This window comes from Fukomys damarensis, unplaced genomic scaffold (assembly GCF_012274545.1).
Source record: "Fukomys damarensis isolate Sample0158 unplaced genomic scaffold, DMR_v1.0_HiC HiC_scaffold_15, whole genome shotgun sequence".
NCBI classification, from domain to species: Eukaryota; Metazoa; Chordata; class Mammalia; order Rodentia; family Bathyergidae; genus Fukomys; species Fukomys damarensis.
The window spans coordinates 60,932,459-60,950,671 of NW_022900927.1; the positions used below are offsets into that span (position 1 = coordinate 60,932,459).

Sequence of the window (18,213 nt, forward strand, 5' to 3'; positions counted from 1 at the left end):
TTGTCAAAGATGAGGTAGCTGAGTACATCTGGAGTTGTTTTTGTGTCTTCCAATCTGTTCCACTAATCCTCAGGTCTGTTTCTTTGCCAGTACCATGCTGTTTTTATCACAGTGGCTTTGTAGTATAGTTTCAAATTGGGAATTGTTATACCTGCTGCCATGTGTCTGTTGCCTAGGATGGCTTTTGCTCTTCTAGGTCTCTTATGGTTCCAAATGAATTTTTGGATTCTTCTTTCTAGTTCTGTGAAGTATAGTGTGGGGATTTCAATTGGTATTGCATTGAATCTGTATAGCAGTTTTGGTAGTATGGCCATTTTCACTATGTTGATTCTTCCTACCCAGGAGCAGGGGAGATCTTTCCATTTTCTTATATCCTCCTCGATCTCTTTTGTCAGAGTGCTGTAGTTTTCAGTGTACAGGTCTTTTGCTTCTTTTGTTGGATTGATTCCCAGATACTTCATTTTTTCGGGTGCTATTGTGAAAGGAATTTTTTCCCTAATTTCTCATTCAGTGAGTCTGTTATTTGTGTACAAGAAGACTATTGATTTTTGGTTGTTGACCTTGTATCCAGCTACTCTGCTAAGTGTCTATTAAGTTGAGAAGTCTTTTGGTGGAGTTTTTTGGGTCTTCAATGTAGAATATCATATCATCAGCAAATAATGACAATTTAACTTCTTTCCTATCTTTATTGCTTTAATTTCTTTTTTTCTCTTGTCTAATTGCTGTGGCTAATATTTCCAGAACTATATCGAAGAGGAGTGGTGATAGTGGGCATCCTTGACTTGTTCCTGATTTTAATGTGAAGGTTTTGAGTTTTTGGCCATTTAATATGATGTTGGCTGTTGGGTTTTCATAGATAGCCTTTATTAACTTGAGACATAGACCATCTATTCCAATTTTTTGCAGAGTTTTTATCATGAACAGGTGTTGAATTTTGTCAAATGCTTTTTCTGCATCTATCTAGAGGATCATGTGGTTCTTGTCCTTGACTTTGTTAATATAGTGTATTACATTTATTGATTTACGTATGTTGAACCATCCTTGCATCCCTGGAATAAATCCAACTTGGTCAGGATGTATGATCTTCTTGATGATCCTCTGTATTCTGTTTGCTAGTATCTTATTGAGGATTTTTGCATCTATATTCATTAAGGAGATTGGCATATAGTTCTCTTTTTTAGTTACATCTTTCTCTGGTTTGGGAATCAAAGTGTTACTTGCTTCCAGGAATGAATTTGGAAGTATTGCTTCCCTTTCAATTTCACTGAAAAGTTTGAAGAGTAATGGCAGTAGCTCTTCTCTAAATCTCTTGTAAAATTCAGCAGTGAATTCATCAGGACCTGGGCTTTTCTTTGTTGGTAAGTTTTTAATTACATTTTCAATTTCACTGCTTGTAATTGGGGTGTTTAAAATGTTTTTATCTTCTTTGTTCAACTTTGGTAATTCATAAGTATCCAGAAATCTGTCCATTTCGTCTGTGTTTTCCATTTTATTAGAGAACAGGTTCTCATAGTATGTATTAATGATTCTTTGGATTTCTGTGGGATCTGTTGTGACTTCACCTTTTTCATTCCTGATTGCATGAATCTGAGCCTTTTCTTTTATTTTTTTGTAAGGTTTGCTAAGGGTTTATCAATTTTATTTATTCTTTCAAAAAACCCACTCTTTGATTCATTTGTTTTTTGTATCATTTTCTTAGTTTCCATTGCATTGATTTCTGCTCTAATCTTTATAATTTCCTCTCTCTTTTGAGCTTTGGGTTTTTCTTGCTCTTGTTTTTCTAGGAGTCTAAGAGTCATCTTTAGGTTGTTTATTTGAGCTTGCTCTGTTTTCCTAATGTGGGCATTCAGTGCTTTGAATTTTCCCCGTAGAACTGCTTTCATTGTGTCCCATAGATTCCTATATGTTGCATTGATTTCCTTATTCTGTTTTGTTTTGTTTTTTTTTTTTTTTTTGTTTTTTTTTTTTTTTTTTTTTTTTTTTTTGGTACCGGGGATTGAACTCGGGTCCTTGCACTTGTAAGGCAGGCCACTGAACTGCTGAGCTAAATCCCCAGCCTGGTGAATGTTTAAATTTAAACAAATTATTAGAATGAAAGACACATTGCCATTTATCTCCTTGAGAATAGCCCCGCTTGCTTTGAACACATTCATCCCATGATTCTTGTGTGTTTAAGAGGGATTAAAGGCAGCGTGTCTTTTACTGTAATAATTCTTTTAAAAATGTAAGCATTCACCATCTATTTCAGTCACACCCCCTGTATCTAAACCCTGTATCATAATCTACATTATGTACCACAGAAACATAAAATTTTGCTTTGCCAGTTGCACCTCAATTTTTTTTAAAAGCAGAGAAGGCCCAGTCTGTGTGTTCAAGCATGCCGGGAACGTGGAGTTGCTGCTTTTCCCACTGCTGGGATAGGAAAGTCAACATGTGAGACCCTGGGCGGCGCCATGAATTCGGTAAGAGTTCCTCCAAGACCTGAGAGCGGTCAGCTGCTGGGCATTCCCGGCCGAGTCCCCGCTCAGATTCCCAGCGCATCCGTTCTTCCGCCTCCCGCCAGCGTCTTGCAGCTGTTGGGTCTAAGTACAGAGGGGAAGAACGGAGGAATTTAGACGTGATTGTCTGCGTCACAGTGCCAGTGTGACTGATGAAGAGGTAGGGGCCGGGGGGCTGAGCAGTAAGTGGCCTAACAGTAATTGGCGGCATTTGGACATAAATCCCACGACTCCGAGCCGTGGGGCACTATTTCATGTTTCAGAGCTGTTCTCGCCGGCGCGGACTCAGGAGTGCAGCTTCTCCAAGCTTCGGTTCCTTCTCCCGGTGTAGGCGAGGGAGTGATTCTGTAATTCGTGTCCCAACACGACTTTTCTCGCATGAACCCCTAAATGGTGTGTTTCTCAGATAGATACAAATCTGGCCTGGGGGACACAAAGCAGTGTCGTGCCCTGACCGCGTGCTGGTGGAGCGGAACGCTTGTCCCTGCGGGCACCGTCGCGCCTGTCTCCTGGCCACCTGAGCGGCCGCACCCTTCAGAGAAGCCCCTGGGCCGGAGCACCTGCCAGAGAGGGAGTGCTGCAGCGCTGGGGGCGGAACCGAGGAGTCACAGCCCCGGGAGGCGCGCACGCTCATCGCTCATCGCGGTGGGGACTGTGTTCCCTTTAACGATGATCAGGTGCTCAGTGAGGGTCGCATTCAGGTGCACGTAGTCCCTGATACCTACCCAGCTGAGTCAGAGTCTCAGCTACTTGGAGCCAGGCAGGACTCTCGCTGAGCTGGCTCTGCCTCTACCTATAAAGAACATAAACAACTTTCTCTGCAAGCCGTAAGAATGAACGTGAGTTAGGGTTGTCTGTTGGCGATTCCGCTATTGTCTCCCTGAGGGGTGCTGTTCTTTAGCTGGCGGTTATTTTATTTGATTGTATTTTATTTTTTAATGAAAGGAGCATCTGCGATTCCTGGTTTATTTGCTTTCCATTAAGCATAGAGAATTCTTTAAAGACAGTGAATCAACAATTGATAAATCTTAAATTTTACTGTCTCCATGATGCGTGCCTGGATGCGCAGTCAATATTTATTTCTGAGCCTTCAGACCTTGGAAAGGTCTGTTGATGAGGCTTAAGCAATTCCTGGGAGAAGCCTATTTTGTAAGACAAATAAGATTGGATTTCCTACTCCTGGAGGGAGGTATTTTGTCTTTCATTTCTGTATCAGAGGCCTAAATAAAGTGAAGGGCCCATAGTGAGGAAAAGGAGCTTGCTTGGTGACTGTGACTTTGAGTTTACTACCATGAGTCTCACTTTCCAAAATTTTTAGTGCTATTAAAGTTTCTGACGGCGAAGCAGGCAAGCCATCCGAATGCATCTATGCATATGAGATGCATTTTATGCATTCATTTTAGCTTTGTACTTGATGTTATTCCCCGCCGAGTGGAAATCATGTTGCAGGAAATAACGAAGCTCAGAGCCTGGCAGGTAGGACTCGGCTCTCTCAGGATGACTGGGTAAGGGTGAACCTGGTGCCTTGGTGAGCAGAGATCAGATGATCTTTTCCAGGCTTGTTGTGCTCTCCATGAGGCCAGGAGACCCTGGGGACCCAGAAAAGATGTTTTCCTTCAATAGCATCTATTTTGGGACCCTTACCCCAGTTCTAGGTGAATTGTAAACAGCTAAAAAATATCTGTCAAGTGAAAAGCCCGGTATTCTCTTTATTCTTTGGAGAAAGACAGAGAGACATTTTGCCTGCCAAAAAAAGAAAGCAGAGGCTGTTTCCTGTTTATCGTGTTTTCCCAGCATCAAGCAAACTGGTAGGGATGTGGAAGGCACCCGATAATTGCCAGTTGACTCCTTCTATCACTTTTATATGCCATCCTTCTACAAAAACCGATTGAACATCTTCCAAGTGTCAGACAATTAAGATACACAAATGGAAGAACACATTCCAGAGGGGTAGACGCGTCTGCAGAGACAGTGACTGCAGGAGCAATCTGTAGAATGTTGCCGTGCACAGCAGGAGGGGAACCCACACCTGCTCTGGAGCTGGGAAGACCCTACAGGGGGTGGGTCCTGGACAGGTGGTAGCTCCCCGGTGCTCAGCTTCCCCTGAGAGAGGAATGGGCTTTGTCGAAGTCCACTGGGACCAAAGAGTTAAGGACACGCCAGACAGAGAGGAAGGCACACACATGTCCACGAAGCTGTTTCATCACACGGCACTCACTGTGGGGCTCAGTGGGAGGAGAGGATGTGGGCAGAAGGGAGATACAGGAGGGGGAGCTGTTAGAAGTCAGACCTGGAGAACATCGCATGCGCCTTTCTGGAACACGGAAATTAAATTCTTTAAGCCCTGCCTCAGTGGTAGCAAAGGTAGAAATAGCAATGGCTAATGCTTATTGAGTGGTGTCAAGAGATAGGTACTGTTCGGAACATGTGATTCCTTCTTCATTGGAATTCTCAGGAAGTAGATGCTGACTTTCCTCCCATTTGACAGCTGAGGACACTGAGGCATAGAGGTGCCTTGTGCAAGGGCCCAAAGCTTTTCAAGTCTACTTTTAACCATTACACTTGGGCACAGTCCTGAAGATGAATCATCGTATCGATATCAAATAATGAAGTCACGTACAGTTGAACTTAATTTTCATCTCAACAGAATTAAAAACAGCACAGATTACTCCTTCTACCCTTCAGATGTTTTTAATGACCTGACTGTTTTTTCCTGATGATTTGACTATTCCATGAAGTGAGCAGGTAAAAGTCACAAGAGCAGAGTTTTCGCCATGGCCACCCATCTGCACGACCTCAATAAAAAAATCTCGCTGTGTTTGGAGCTACTTCCAAGCAGGGCTTGGTGCCTGATCAGTGGAGATGTTTATCTCTGTGACCATCCACCCTGAAATCCCCTCCGTGAGGTGCACGCACCTGTCCCGTGTACTCGTACTCTATGAAGAGCCAGGTGGTATAGATGTGTGTCATTTTCATCAGTTTCTTTGCAGAATAAACTCCAAGCACCTGCCTCTGTCTCTATTTGACAGCAGATAAGCCACAGTGGACTAGAATATTTCATGAGGTTTTCGTCATAAAGCTTTCAAAGTTGATTGTGATGGGAAAGGGTTGAGAACCAGGTATTGTTTTGATGCTGAAAGTCTTGGGCCCATCGTAGATCTTTTCTGGGCCCTGGGTTTCTCCATCTGGAAAACGGTGGTGTTGGAGCAGATGATCTTAGCTATTTCCAAGTTCTAACATTCTGCATGTGTGGAGTTTTTGTGTCCAACACAACAGCACCAAAGGGAGGAAAGCATTTGTCAGAGTGACTCTTATCACTCATCACCCTGTTTCTTAGTCTGCCTGTTTTCCACGAAGACACTTGCTTCCCCTGTGATCCCGTGGATGAGGTCTTTTAGTCCGGATTTCTATTCTAATTAGTCTGCCTTTCATTCTAATTCCATCACTTAGGAACTCTATGAAACACATCTGTAATCCCGTCACTCACCGTCTGAGGCAGGAGGATCATGAGTTCGAGCCCAGCCTGGACAACTTAAGGACTTGATGAGATGCTGTCTCAAAATAAAAAATGAAGAATGACTGGAGATGTAGCACAGTGTGAAGGCCTCGGGTTCAAGCCCCAATATAAAAAGAACTCAATATGAATTAAATGTGTTAATGAACTTCCTCCCTACCGAAACTCCTTGTGCCTTAAAGTGGCATTGCTAACAGTAATGACTTCATACTGTAGACCATTTATCAAATTTAGCATCAAGCCTGATATACAACGTTGAAAATATTGACAACCATACTGATATGAAGAATAAAGATATCTATAAGTACTGAGCACATACTCTGTGCCAGGCATTGCTAAATATATTGACTCACAAATCCTCAAACAGCCCAGTGGGCTAAGGTTACTGTTATTGCCATCATCGGCTCAAATTATTTGCCCAGAGACACATGCAGAAAGCGGTGGAACCAGAACGCCTGTCACCCACCATTAATCTATTTCTCACTAGCAACACTGTTACTGTGTGATTGTGCAGCTGCCATTTTTATAGCACTTTTTACATGAGCGGAGCTGCTCTGCCATGGGAGTTAAGCACTATTACTATCTCCATGTTACAGGAAACTGGGGCCCGTGAATGTTAATAAAGGCACAAAAGCTGGCAGTAAAAGAAGCGGGACTCAGACTCAGCAGTCCGACTCCAAATCCGTGTTCTTCACCACTGAGCTCAGATGAGTTCCATCCTCTTTGTTCATGTAACAAGGTTCTCGTAGCTTCATCACTCGATCCCGTGAGCCTTGCACTTGCCTACAGCAGCTGTGCTCTTCCCTTTGAGATCGATAGCAAGAGGACATAGGAAGGAAAGAGGGAAGGGAGGGAGGGAGAAAAGAAAGAAGGAATTTCTACCATAGTAAGGTGTGAAAAAGCTTAGCAGCTACGTAGATATTTTGTTCTGTCTTGTAAAATAAAACAAAAGGAGGTAAGTGCAAAAGTCCATAAAATTTAAAACCACTAAGGTTCAACATTTCAAACAACAAAGTCTGTAAAACAGAGAGAAAGAGAGACAGAGACAGAGAGAGAGAGAGAGAGAGAGAGAGATTGTTTCAGTAGATCACAGGACCTAAGCAGCATTTTCCAAATATCTTAGCAATGTCAGTGTAAGAATAGCATGGACAGAGTCCTTTAAAGGGTAAGGTAGTAAATATTTTCAACTCTGAGGGCCGTAAGATCCTTATATGTTTATTCAACTCTGCTGTGATAGCACAAGCACACGTACATGACAATAAACAAATGAGTGTAGCTGTGTTCCCATAAAACTTTATTTAAAAATCCAGGTAGGGGGCCCCATCTGGCCCCTGAGGCAGAGCTTCCTGACTTCCTTCCCCGTTAAAGAGAAAGCCTACTGCAACAGTTATGTAAGGCTGGTGAATTTTGGGATCAGGGCCTCTTGCAGGTATGTGTCTTGCAGGAGTGTTAACGTCCTGTTTTTCCCCCTTGCCTCCTCTTTTCTAGGAGGCCTGCCCTTGCCACCCCACTTTTATTGATGATGGTTTTACAAACTGTAGTTAGCTTAGCTTTTATTGCTTACCTTGTTATGGGACTGGTGCTTATCCAATTTGACTCTGATACACTGAAATTTGACTTAACCCCACCCCCAAAAAAGGACATTTGATTCAGGGACAGGATTTCGATGCTATGCGACAGTGTGGATAAAGAGTTTTAGAAAAATCACGTAGAATAAAAATGTGTGATATATGCCTCACTTCAGGCCATCTCAAAACCTTTGCTAAATAAATAGGGAGTCAGTTCTTTTAGAAAAATGTTTAAGGAAAATGGAATGTAATTTTTAAGAGTAACAAGGCATTTCAGACAGGCTGTAAAATATGACAGTGGTCTGGATTTTCATTCATCATTAACTGTACCTGAAGTTTAATTATGTGAGCACTGAAATTAGTCAAGATCAACTTTATTACTCAAATCACACAAATAGCCCTGTATTGTTCTTATGAATTAAACCTTATGAACTTGATTTAAAGTTGTATGTGATTTCATGTCATTTTGTCCCTGTTTTTTAAACATTTGCTAAACTGAGTGTCCCTAAGCACATTACACGGCTAAAAAAAATCTAATTGCACCATTATGTGCATAGAATTGTAATCAGGAACAATTCCTGCTTTGTATTCTGCAGTGAGTTTAGATACACTGTGGGACTTCTGGGAATTAATGTTTACTTTATGGTCAGTTGAGTCAACTAAACATTGGCTAAGGGAATCCCAACAGGCCCTGCTGTGTCACCGCTCCTTCGTGGGGCCCCTCGTCACAGCGTGAGCAGAAAGCAGTGCCCATGGCGGTGCTCAGACGTGTGTCAGGCTGATGGGTCAGGGCTTGGAGTTATTTTCAACAATAATGATGAGAGTGCTGCAGTAACAAATCATTGCACCCTCGGTAGCTTAAAATGTCATGAACGTATTATCTCACTGTTCTGTAAGTGAGAAGGGGACTCGGGGTCTCACTGAAGTCAAGCCAAGGTGCTAGCGGAGCTCATTTCCTTCTGGAGGCTCTCCCGGCCGGAGCAGCCTCGTTCCTTTCCCTGTGGCCTCTTCTTTCTCCCCAAGCCACACAGTCGCGTCTCTCTGACTCAGCCGTTGAAGGTCCTCCGCTCGCAAAGGTGCAGGTGCTTAGATTGCCCCTACCCCACGTCCCAGGGCCTCCTCATCTCAAAGTTCGTAATCAGCATAGTCCCTCTCCCCTTGTGGGGTGAGGTTCACAGACTCGGGGGTCGGCCCTTGTGAACTCCAGCAGAGCCACGATCCTGTCTGTCAGAGGCATCCGTGCTCCGGAACCGCTGCCTGCACTTAGTTGTTTTCATTATGACACCTAAACCCTTCTTCTCTTCAACTTGTTGAGCTTCCTTCAGCACATGGTCCCCTGACCTCCTCCTGCTGAGAGCCGTGTCTCAGGCTACCTGTGTTCAAGCTGGCCGTGCAGTGTGTAGGTCACCGTGCCTCTGTTCCCTCTGTAAGATGAAGGTAAAGAGGAACGCAGGTCATACGGGTTAATGACTCAATGTGTTTCTGACTCTGACAGCAAGCCTGCACTAAACCTTCAGCAAACCCAACCGCTGCTGCTGTGATTGTGCTTGCTGTCTCTCTAGTTGCTGGTAGAAGTTGCCTTGAGAGTCAATCTGTGATCTCCTGTTTCTGCTCCAAAAATTCCAGCTTCTTGCAAAACTTCACCAATAATCTCTAGGCAAAGAGCTCTAGCCAGAATTGTTTTCAAGTTCCATGTCCCTACTTCTGGCAGTTCTGGATGAATATTTTATTTGGTTGTTCCAAGAGAGCCCCAGACCCACATATTCAAAGCTGAACTTAACATCTTATCTATCAAAATGTCCCATCCATGTTCTAAAAAAATATATTAGTATATGTTTGTGATAGGTAGTGACTACGTTTAGCTTGGGGATTTGACATATATATCACATCTTGATCATTTTTGTTCCCTGCCTGCCCTTCTCTCTCCCTCTTTTCCTGGATCCCCTTCGCATCTATTCAGAGTCTATCTCTTTGTTTTTTTTTAACACATCTCTTTTATTTTTCTCTTCAAATTATTTATACTTTGGGTCTTTCATAGAAGGGAAATCTTGTGATATTTAATCTTCTGTGACTGGTTTATTTTACTTGATAGTATGGCCTCAAGTTCTACCTACTGTCCTACAAATGACTCAAATCTGTCCTTCTTTGTGGCTGCATAGTACTCCCAGTATATATATACCACATCTTCTCAATCCATTCTTCTGCTGATAGACATACAGATTCTTGAGTCAACACTGTTATTGTAGTTTAGACCTAGAATGTCCCCTGAAGGATGTGTCACTTAGGTAGAGCTGTTGGGAGGTGGTGGAACTTGAAGAGGTGGGCTTAGTAGGGGATCTGTAGGTCACTGGAGTGTGGCCTCCCATGGGAGTGGGGAGCCCACACCTTCCTCTTCCTCTTCTCTTTTGCCCCCTAGCCATGACTTTGGGGGCCACAGGCCCAGAGCAAAAGAGCCAGAGTAACCATGGACTGAACTCTCCAAAACTGTGTTGGAAAATGCAGCAAACCTTTTCTCTTAAGAAGCTGGTTATGTCAGATATTTCATTCCAAGGACGGTCCCCTAACTAATACAACTATCTTCAGATCCGGAGTCAACTGTGATTGTGTCCTCTCATTTACCCCCAAACATGGAAAAGGTCATTAAATCTTCAGAATCGGTTCAGAGCTGTCTCTCTCTCTCTCATTGGCTCGTGTCCCCAAGGCCGCTGCTCTGACCCAGGACCCTCTCCCTGTCGTGCTGATTCCCCAGCTGGAGAGACCGGTCATCCCACGTCCCCACCTTGTAGGCCCTTCTCTGCTGATTCCCATGGCCTTCTGACAAACATTATACTCGGTGCGGCATTCAGGTCCCTTCACAAATTCTCTAAAACTGTAAAAATTAAATTGTCAGGGCCATGACTTTTGATGTAGACAGCCAGGATCGTCACACATCTCCAGCCTGCTTGACACTGCACACCTCTTCCTTCCACGAACGAGCTCAGTTCTTTCAGACCCTGAACCTCCACCCTTCCCTCCATCCCCAAGAGAGACTTACGCAGCAGCCCAGGCAGGCAGAGTCACCTGCTGCCCTCTGTCCCCGATCATCTGCCCCAGCTCTGCCCCAGTCAAAGCCCCAGAGGCCAAATTCTACAGGGGACTTATTTTATAAGCACACACTCGCTCCTTTATGTCTCATCTAAGGTAGATTGGTGGCTACAGAAGCAGAATGAACAATGGCCTCAGATCCTTAGGGCTCACGACTGTTTACTGGCTCTTACTAAAACAATGCGCCTGCCTTCCTCCTGCCTGCTGGAGAGTCCTGGTCTACCTTGTGCTCCTTGGACACCTCCCCTCTACTGGTCGTTTTGGCACACCTCTTATCCTTGCAAGAACATTCTCTTCTTGCAGATACAGATTCTGCCTTGACCATCTTTGCTGCTGTCCTTGGGCCTAGCAGGTTGTGGGGCTTGGAAGTTGTTGGTAGAAATCAATTACTTTGTTTAAAAAAATGTCCTTCTTACTGAATTTTACTTACTTTGCCCAAATAACCAAAATTTTGTCCAAAGCACTGTCCCTCCGAGGGGTTAATAGCTGTCATTTGATATTACTGGGTGTGTTCCGTTTCTAGAAGCATTTTATTGATTGCTTGGATAAGCCACACCATTGAGGTCAGGGACTTAAGGAGTAACGCTTGAATGGTCACTCAGTGGTATCATTTAATAAGCGCTTCTGCTACAACTCAGGATTGCGGGGCGCAAGGTTGCTCCGCGTGTGGCTCTCACCGCAGGAAGCCAATACCCAGTTCTTACTTAGCTTTCTGTGTTGCCTGCCTGTAGTGTGATAATACTTAGACGGTGCTACTCCCTCATGATGTATTTTAGGAAAACGGCGATGTTTTGCTGGCTGCTCCAGGAGGAGCTGAACGACTTTGATTCCTCTTTTTCTATAGACCCAGCAGGTACTGGTGCCCGCTCCGTACTCCCTTAGACTCCCTCGCTCTTCGCACTTTGGTACTGGGTGTACCTCTGCTGCAGACCGCGAGCTCCGTGAGTGCAGCACTCTGTCCGTTAACCTGCAGGTCCCCAGTGCATGGCACAGGGAGAGCTCTTCACAAATGTTTAGTGAATCAATAAACAGCCGAAGACCTCTGGCAGAATTCTTTCTGAAGGCAGTGGTTTGATCTTCAGCCAGATGTTTCTGTTGGCCACTTCCATGTAGTTCACACCCTTGCCTGTCGCCAGTCCCAGTTTTCAGCTGCGAACTTTAAGTCTATCTGTATCTCTCAGGCATAAACTTCAGATTTGTCTGTAGCAGGGCTGGGGACAGGGTGCATTGTGCCTGAGTCCACAGAACCTCGGCGGAATTCCGCGTAGGGCCAGGAAACTCACGGCCGCTCTCTGCTGTTGCTCTGAGTGGGTGAAGAGACGTGAGATGCTCTGGGGTGAGGACAAATGAGCCGTCCAGAGTTTGGATCGGCATTCAGGGCAGTGAAGGGAAAAAAGGGACGACCCCCAATGAAAAGAAATCTGGGGGAAAGAAGTCAACAGGCAGCAACATTGAGTATTTGGGAAACAGTGATGCAGTTGACAGGATGAGGAGCCTGTAAGTGTTACAATCGGAAGGGATGCATTTCTAAGACTGTCATAATCAAGGTTTGTTTAGTTAGGAAACAGAACTCCAGTAGACAGATTTTAATAAAGAGGTTTCCTGTGTTGCCAGTGGTGAGGTAGGAAACAGAGTAGGTGTTTTGTTTTGTGTTTCACATAAACTATGTTTTGGAGGAGTTTTCAGTTCTCAGCCAAATTGAATGCAAGTTGTGGAGAGCTCCCAGGATCTCCTGCCCCTCCAGCTCTTCCTCCATGCCTTCCCACTGGAGAATGGAACATTTAGTGCAGTTTGTGACACTGACGGACCTGCCTTGATGCATCGTGTCCCGACAACCATAGTTTCTGTTAAGGTTCACTCTGGTGCTCCACATTTTACGGGTTTTTTGATAAGTTGATGATACCGTGTTTCCACACAGAGGAGCTTCCCTGCCCTAATAATTCCCTGTGCTTTGTCCACTTACCCCCTCTCCTCCTCTGGCAGCAGTGCACGTTTTACTGCCTTCATAATTTTCTAGAATGTCGTATAGTTGGAATCATATAGCGTGTAACCTTGTTTTGCTTAGCAGTGTGCACTTAAGGTTGCTATATGTCTTTGGTCTGAGCCCTGAACCGTATTTTGTTGTTGGGTGCATCGCAGTTTATCCATTTACCGACTGAAGGACAACCTGCTTGCTTCTAAGTTCTGGCCCTTGTGAATTAAGCTGCATAATTAACATTCGCGTGCGTGTTTTGGTGTGGAATACAGTCTTTTAGCTCACTCGAGTGAACACCAGGTGGCCCGATTGCTGGTCGCTGGGCCACGCCGGAAGAGTGTGCTTAGTTTCGTAAGAAATTGCCAGTCATCTTTCAAAGCAGTTGTACCATTCTGTGTTCCCACCGGCAATGTGTGAGCGCCCCTGGGGCCCCGGACGTTGTTAGCGTCCCAGGCTGCCAGTGCCTTTTGTTTTCACATTTCTGAGAAGTGTAAGGGGCATCTCATTGCTTTAATTTGTGCTGCTCAAGTGACATATACATCATTTAAAGTTTACTTTGTATTTACTCATTTTTTAATTGACAGAAACATTGAATACTTGTACTGTGTCCAATATAATGTTTTAAAATGCCTAGGTGAAATTAGAGGTAGGCGACCCCTCCCATACTTGTCATTTTTGTGGAGAAGACACTTGAAAACTACCCAGAAAGGTGAAGAATGAGCCGATTCCAGAGGAGCATGCTGGAGCAGGAGTCGGAGGACAGCACTTTAGGCACGAAGGAGGGTGTTTCCTCTGAGAGCGACCGCTCATGACAGAATGTCTGTGCTAGCACTGTTTCCTTGCTTCGTGCGAATATGGCCATTTTTTTCGTGTTCATTGAGTCTGCCGAGTATCTCAGTAGCTGGCACCTAGAAGTGTTTGTCCTTGTTTTTTTCAGGAGATTGTAGGGAAGCTGGGCTTGGACCGATTTGGGCTGTGTTGGGTGGGGTTTGCTTCCTGGCTTTGATCAGGCTCAAGCCTGCTCCAAGTGTCCGTCCTGAGACTCACGGCTACTTAGGACACACGCTTTTTGTGCTAATAGTAGAAGCCCAAGAGAGTAAACCAGAACCAGAACCACACAAGCGTTATTTCCCATCTGCTTTCACCATGTCCACTGAGTTCCAGGGCAAGTCGTGATGACCAGTTCCCAGAGCAGGGTGCAGGGAATACACTCTGACCCTCCGCTGGGCAGTACCCGCCAGTCACTGTGTGGCAGACAGAAGGCAGGAACTGGAGACAGTAATCTCACTGCCACTGTGGTATCCTGAAGCGAAGTCCTCCTAGTAGAATTCTGTAGTGGGGAAGAAAAGAGACTCTTCAGCCTGAGAGGCAGCGTAGAGAGAAGTCACCAAAAGACTATACAGAACCTAGAGGGAGATTTGAAGGGGAGAGAACACCACTAATTTATCCGGGACACTTTATTTGAATTCAAGTCATGTAGGTTCAACATTCATGCTGTCTCTTGTCCTCTCTGAGTCTACAGATTCTTCGTGACAGCACTGAGCCAGATGTTGAGTCTGGGGGCCATGTGCCCAGTCCCGAGTGCTGTGGTCTCTTTTCAGAGCACCTGAATGCCATGTCAGTGTGGCTTGGCACGTACAGATTTCCCAGCCTTACAAATGACAGCATTGGCAGGAAGAGTGCCCGGTTCTGAAGTGCTGGTGTTGCCAGATCTGGGTAACCAGCGGACGCCAGTCTGCCCACAAGCCTGGGGGTACGAGAGGAGAAACAGGAGGAGGCACGACTGTGCGCAGCCCCCTGAGCCTGGGTGCCTGGCCCTGACTTCACGTCTCAGGGGTTGGAGTCAGATCTGTCACCCCTGGGGTGTTCTCGGCTCACTTATCCCCCAGTCCCGATGGTGCTCGAAGCTCCTCCGAATCCACTTGCCCTGGGTTCACCGTGCCCACCGCACAGAGGTGACACAAATTCCATCCCTCTACTGGGAAGGGTCCCAGTCCCAGGTCACACGGGCCAGGCCCCCCTCTTCTGTGCGTGTTCCTGTGTGCTTGACCTTTTACCTCCCCAGGCCATGGGAAGGTCTCTGCCTATTTCACTATTTTATTTTATTAGCAGGTGTTTGTAGTGCATAACAACTGCGTTCCTCGTGGGGAGCTGCTGTACGTATAGGACACATCTTAATCTTTTTATGCCCATCTCCCTGCCTCTCTCTCCTCCCTCCATCTCTTGGTCCCTTTCACATTTTCAAAAGGTCTACCTCTCTGTTTCCTATCTTTTATTTGGCTTTTTAATTTCTTTATGCTTTGGGTTTCTCAATTAAGAAAAACCATGTGATATTTAAGCTTGTGCATCTGATTTCTTTCACTTAACTCTGTGGTTTCAAGTGCACCCATTTTCCTACAAATGGCTCAAAACTACCCTTCTTTATGGCAGAGTAGTACTCCATCGTATGTAAATAATTTTCTTTATTAATTGATCTGCTGATGGACATATGTACTTGCTGCCAAGATTTAGCTAGTATGAGTTGTGCTGCTATAAACACGGGTATGCATGCGTCACTGTAGAATGATGACTGTAACTCCTCTAGGAAGATTCCTAGAAAGAGCGTAGTAGCAATTCCATTTGATTCAGCCTATTTTAGAAAAGGTTTTGCCAAAGTGTTATTGAGCCAAATAAGAAAAGATATTAGAAAAACTCCAGAAAGTTTGGGAAAGTAAATCTTGGTTGAGAGTAAGAAACCAAGAGCATTTCTACCTTGGTTCTGGTCAGAGAAGCACTGGCTCCTACTTAAAATTGAAATTAAAAAGAAAACTAGAAATAAATGTCTCCTTCCATCAAGTATTAACGATGTAAGTAGGAGTAGGTAACTCTTACCTTTTGCTCATGGTAGTGACATTTAAAATATAGTTTTTCTGCGTTCTGATAAGCAGTTCACCTAAGAAGTGACAGGGAGAAAGGTGCAGCACGAAGCACTGTTGCTGCGAGCGGTAAAACACCCACAGAGCTACAGATGTCCCTGTGGCACGAGGCTCTTCTGAATCATGGGGATGACACTGGGGTGAAAGCGAACCACTGACCCTCAGGCATACTTCTACCACACAGTGTCTCCAGGAACAGTGCCCCTTGGAAATGGGCCCGAGAGAAAGGGTACCGCAGAATTCAAACAATCAGAAGGGTATTTGAGTAGTAAAGATACAAGGATCTGAAAGGAAATCGGAGCTTTGGTGGAGTTTTAGAATCAGAATATGAAACATTGTGTTTCTATAAAGTCTTTGAGCTTCTCAGAATGTTCGGACCCAACAGGAAAAGTGAGCTTGAGTTTAAGAGACAGTGAGGGACCCCAGGAGGCCAGAGCTCCCAGGAAACCAAAGGAAGCGAGGGACCTGTTCTGCCTGAACTTGAACAAGTACCTTCTCTAGCCTCAAGTTTGCCATCTGAAAAATGCAGATCCTGCTGCAAAGTGTTTTAGGGTTGTGGTGAGGCCCTAAGATGATGATCTAAGCCCAGTGCCAACAATTTTTCTAGAGTAATTAAGAAAAAAACTAGATGATACAATTTGTTGGTTGATAATCCATTTCTCAACTTGTGACTTCTGAACCTTCTACACACCTCACGTTTCCAGAGGTCTGGAGCGTACTTGCGATCTTGTGTTCCAGCTTTCATTTACACGTCTCTCTCTCTCTCTCTTTGCTGTGGTCCTAGCCCTTGTACGGGGAGAGGTGATGAACCCCACCCTTTATCTGCTCCTCTGAGGACACTGGTTCAGATATCAGAGCTTCTTCTCCAGTTCCGGCTGGAACAACTTACCATCTTAGCTACCTTTCTCATTGCTGAGAAAAAATACCCGACACCCGAAGTTAAGGGAGGAAAGGTTTATTTAGCTCGAAGTTGGTGGAGGTTTTGGTCCATAATGGCCGGCTCCAAGGAAGGCTGGCGTGGCAGAGGGACAACAGTTCATGGCAGGACAAAGGTAGCAGAGCAGCAAGGGACCTTAGCAGCGTCTTTCTGCCCCTTTTTTCTCATCCAGACTACCGGGATTACGGTGGGGCCGAACTGATCAGTGGACTGATTTAGCAATCACAGGCCCTTTGTCCCCGCATCGCACGCTGTAGATCCAGCCACCCTTGAAAAAGCCCTGTGAGCACGTGAGGCTTTGGGGAGCATCTAGACCCAGCCGTAACATGTGCCTTCCTCCCGGGCATCCTCTCCTGATAGTATTTGGGGACCATTTTTTATTTTCAATGTTTTCAATACGCTCTGCCTTGTTGCATTTTTCAAACAGGAGTGAACAGTGTCAAGGACCTGTGCTATTTATTTCCACAGCGTAGTTTTTATTCCCATTTCTGTCATTTTGTTCTTCGTTGAGAGGAGTTATGTAAGAGCTCGAAGTGCCATGCTGAGTCACAGCCCTGCTTCTGTCAGCCTGGTAACCCTCTACAAAGGGGACAAGAAGAAATGTTTCGGGTCGAGTGGCTGTTTCCTGTCTGCACACCAAGGCTACATGTATCACCTCATGTTGACGTAGGATGATTCACCCATCCCTTTAATCTGTCACCTACAAGTTTGTCTGGATTTTTCTGCAGTCCTGCAGGGTCTGCAGACATTCGGTGAGCACCTCTGGAGATGTGCGGCAGGTGACAGTGCCACAGAGCAGGTGGCTAGCGGACGGCGACGTGCTGATCCCCCCAGAGAGAGACACACCTGGAGCAGAAGGCTCCCCCGTGCCCGACCCCCCAGCTGCCAGGGAAGCCAGGAAGCCTGTCACTCTGTCTGCCGAGCACTGCCAGCCTGGCGAGCCCAGGGGAACCTTCCAAGAATGAGGTCCAGGCTCGCCGCCTCGTGAGCTCAGAAATCAGATCGTGGTGACGGACGCACCCTGAGCACTTTGTGAGCAGATGGCTTGGCAGAAGCCCAGGACTTTGGTTCGTTAGCTCACACAGGGCCCATTGGCCATCGGAAACACTGAGGTACCTGCTCTCAGCCTGCCCCGGAAGCCGCGTCCTAGTCCTGAGGGCTGGCGGACGCTGTCAGAATCAAGGCAGCTAGTGATAAGGGACAGTGAAGTCACAAGCTGGGATGGGGTGGCTGTGCTGCTGGAATTCTTGAACTTCCAGGCTTTTGCTTGGACTGGCACTGCCTTGTTTGTCTCAATGTTTTCTGGTCTGATAAAACCCCCTTCTGATTTGAATTATCCTTTCTTAAAATCTGTTGGAACTCACAAAACGACTCAGTCATTTTCTTTTGTCTCCCCGCTTCCAGGATTTAAGGAGAGTCTTCACACCTGTATTATGGCCCATGATTGCTGGTTTTGAGTTGGCTTCTGAGAAGGCTTTTTATTTCCCCCATCTCTGAGGTTTTAGTAAACCTCTTACTATGAGCTCCACGTACTTACGATCCATAAAGCAATGGTTTTACGCTTTCCTTTGCAACAGATTCAGCTGAATAAAAATTTCTGCAATTTGGTGAAGCTCAGCTGTTCCCTTTCAGATAACATGATTTCTCACAAGTCCCGCTGGCTTACTGGCATTGTAAGTCTAATGTCGTTCCTTGGCTTTTTTTTTTTTTTTTTTTTTTTTT

At 45.3% G+C, this 18,213-nt stretch overlaps 1 protein-coding gene across 8 annotated transcripts in view; it reads left to right on the forward strand.

The window, feature by feature from the left end:
- Ano4 (anoctamin 4) overlaps nt 1–18,213 on the forward strand; it is a 275,001-nt gene that overhangs the window by 82,093 nt on the left and 174,695 nt on the right. For 4 of the 8 annotated variants that reach the window (XM_033763863.1, XM_033763862.1, XM_033763864.1 and 1 more), the window contains exon 1: nt 14,228–14,355. The exons of 1 other annotated variant lie outside the window; for it this stretch is intronic. In XM_033763863.1, the coding sequence (XP_033619754.1) occupies nt 14,250–14,355 (106 nt within the window). In that variant the 5' untranslated portion in view covers nt 14,228–14,249. Of the gene's footprint in view, nt 1–14,226; nt 14,356–18,213 lie in introns of those variants that run through there. 3 more of the 8 variants (XM_033763866.1, XM_033763861.1, XM_033763865.1) reach the window with 3 other exon arrangements.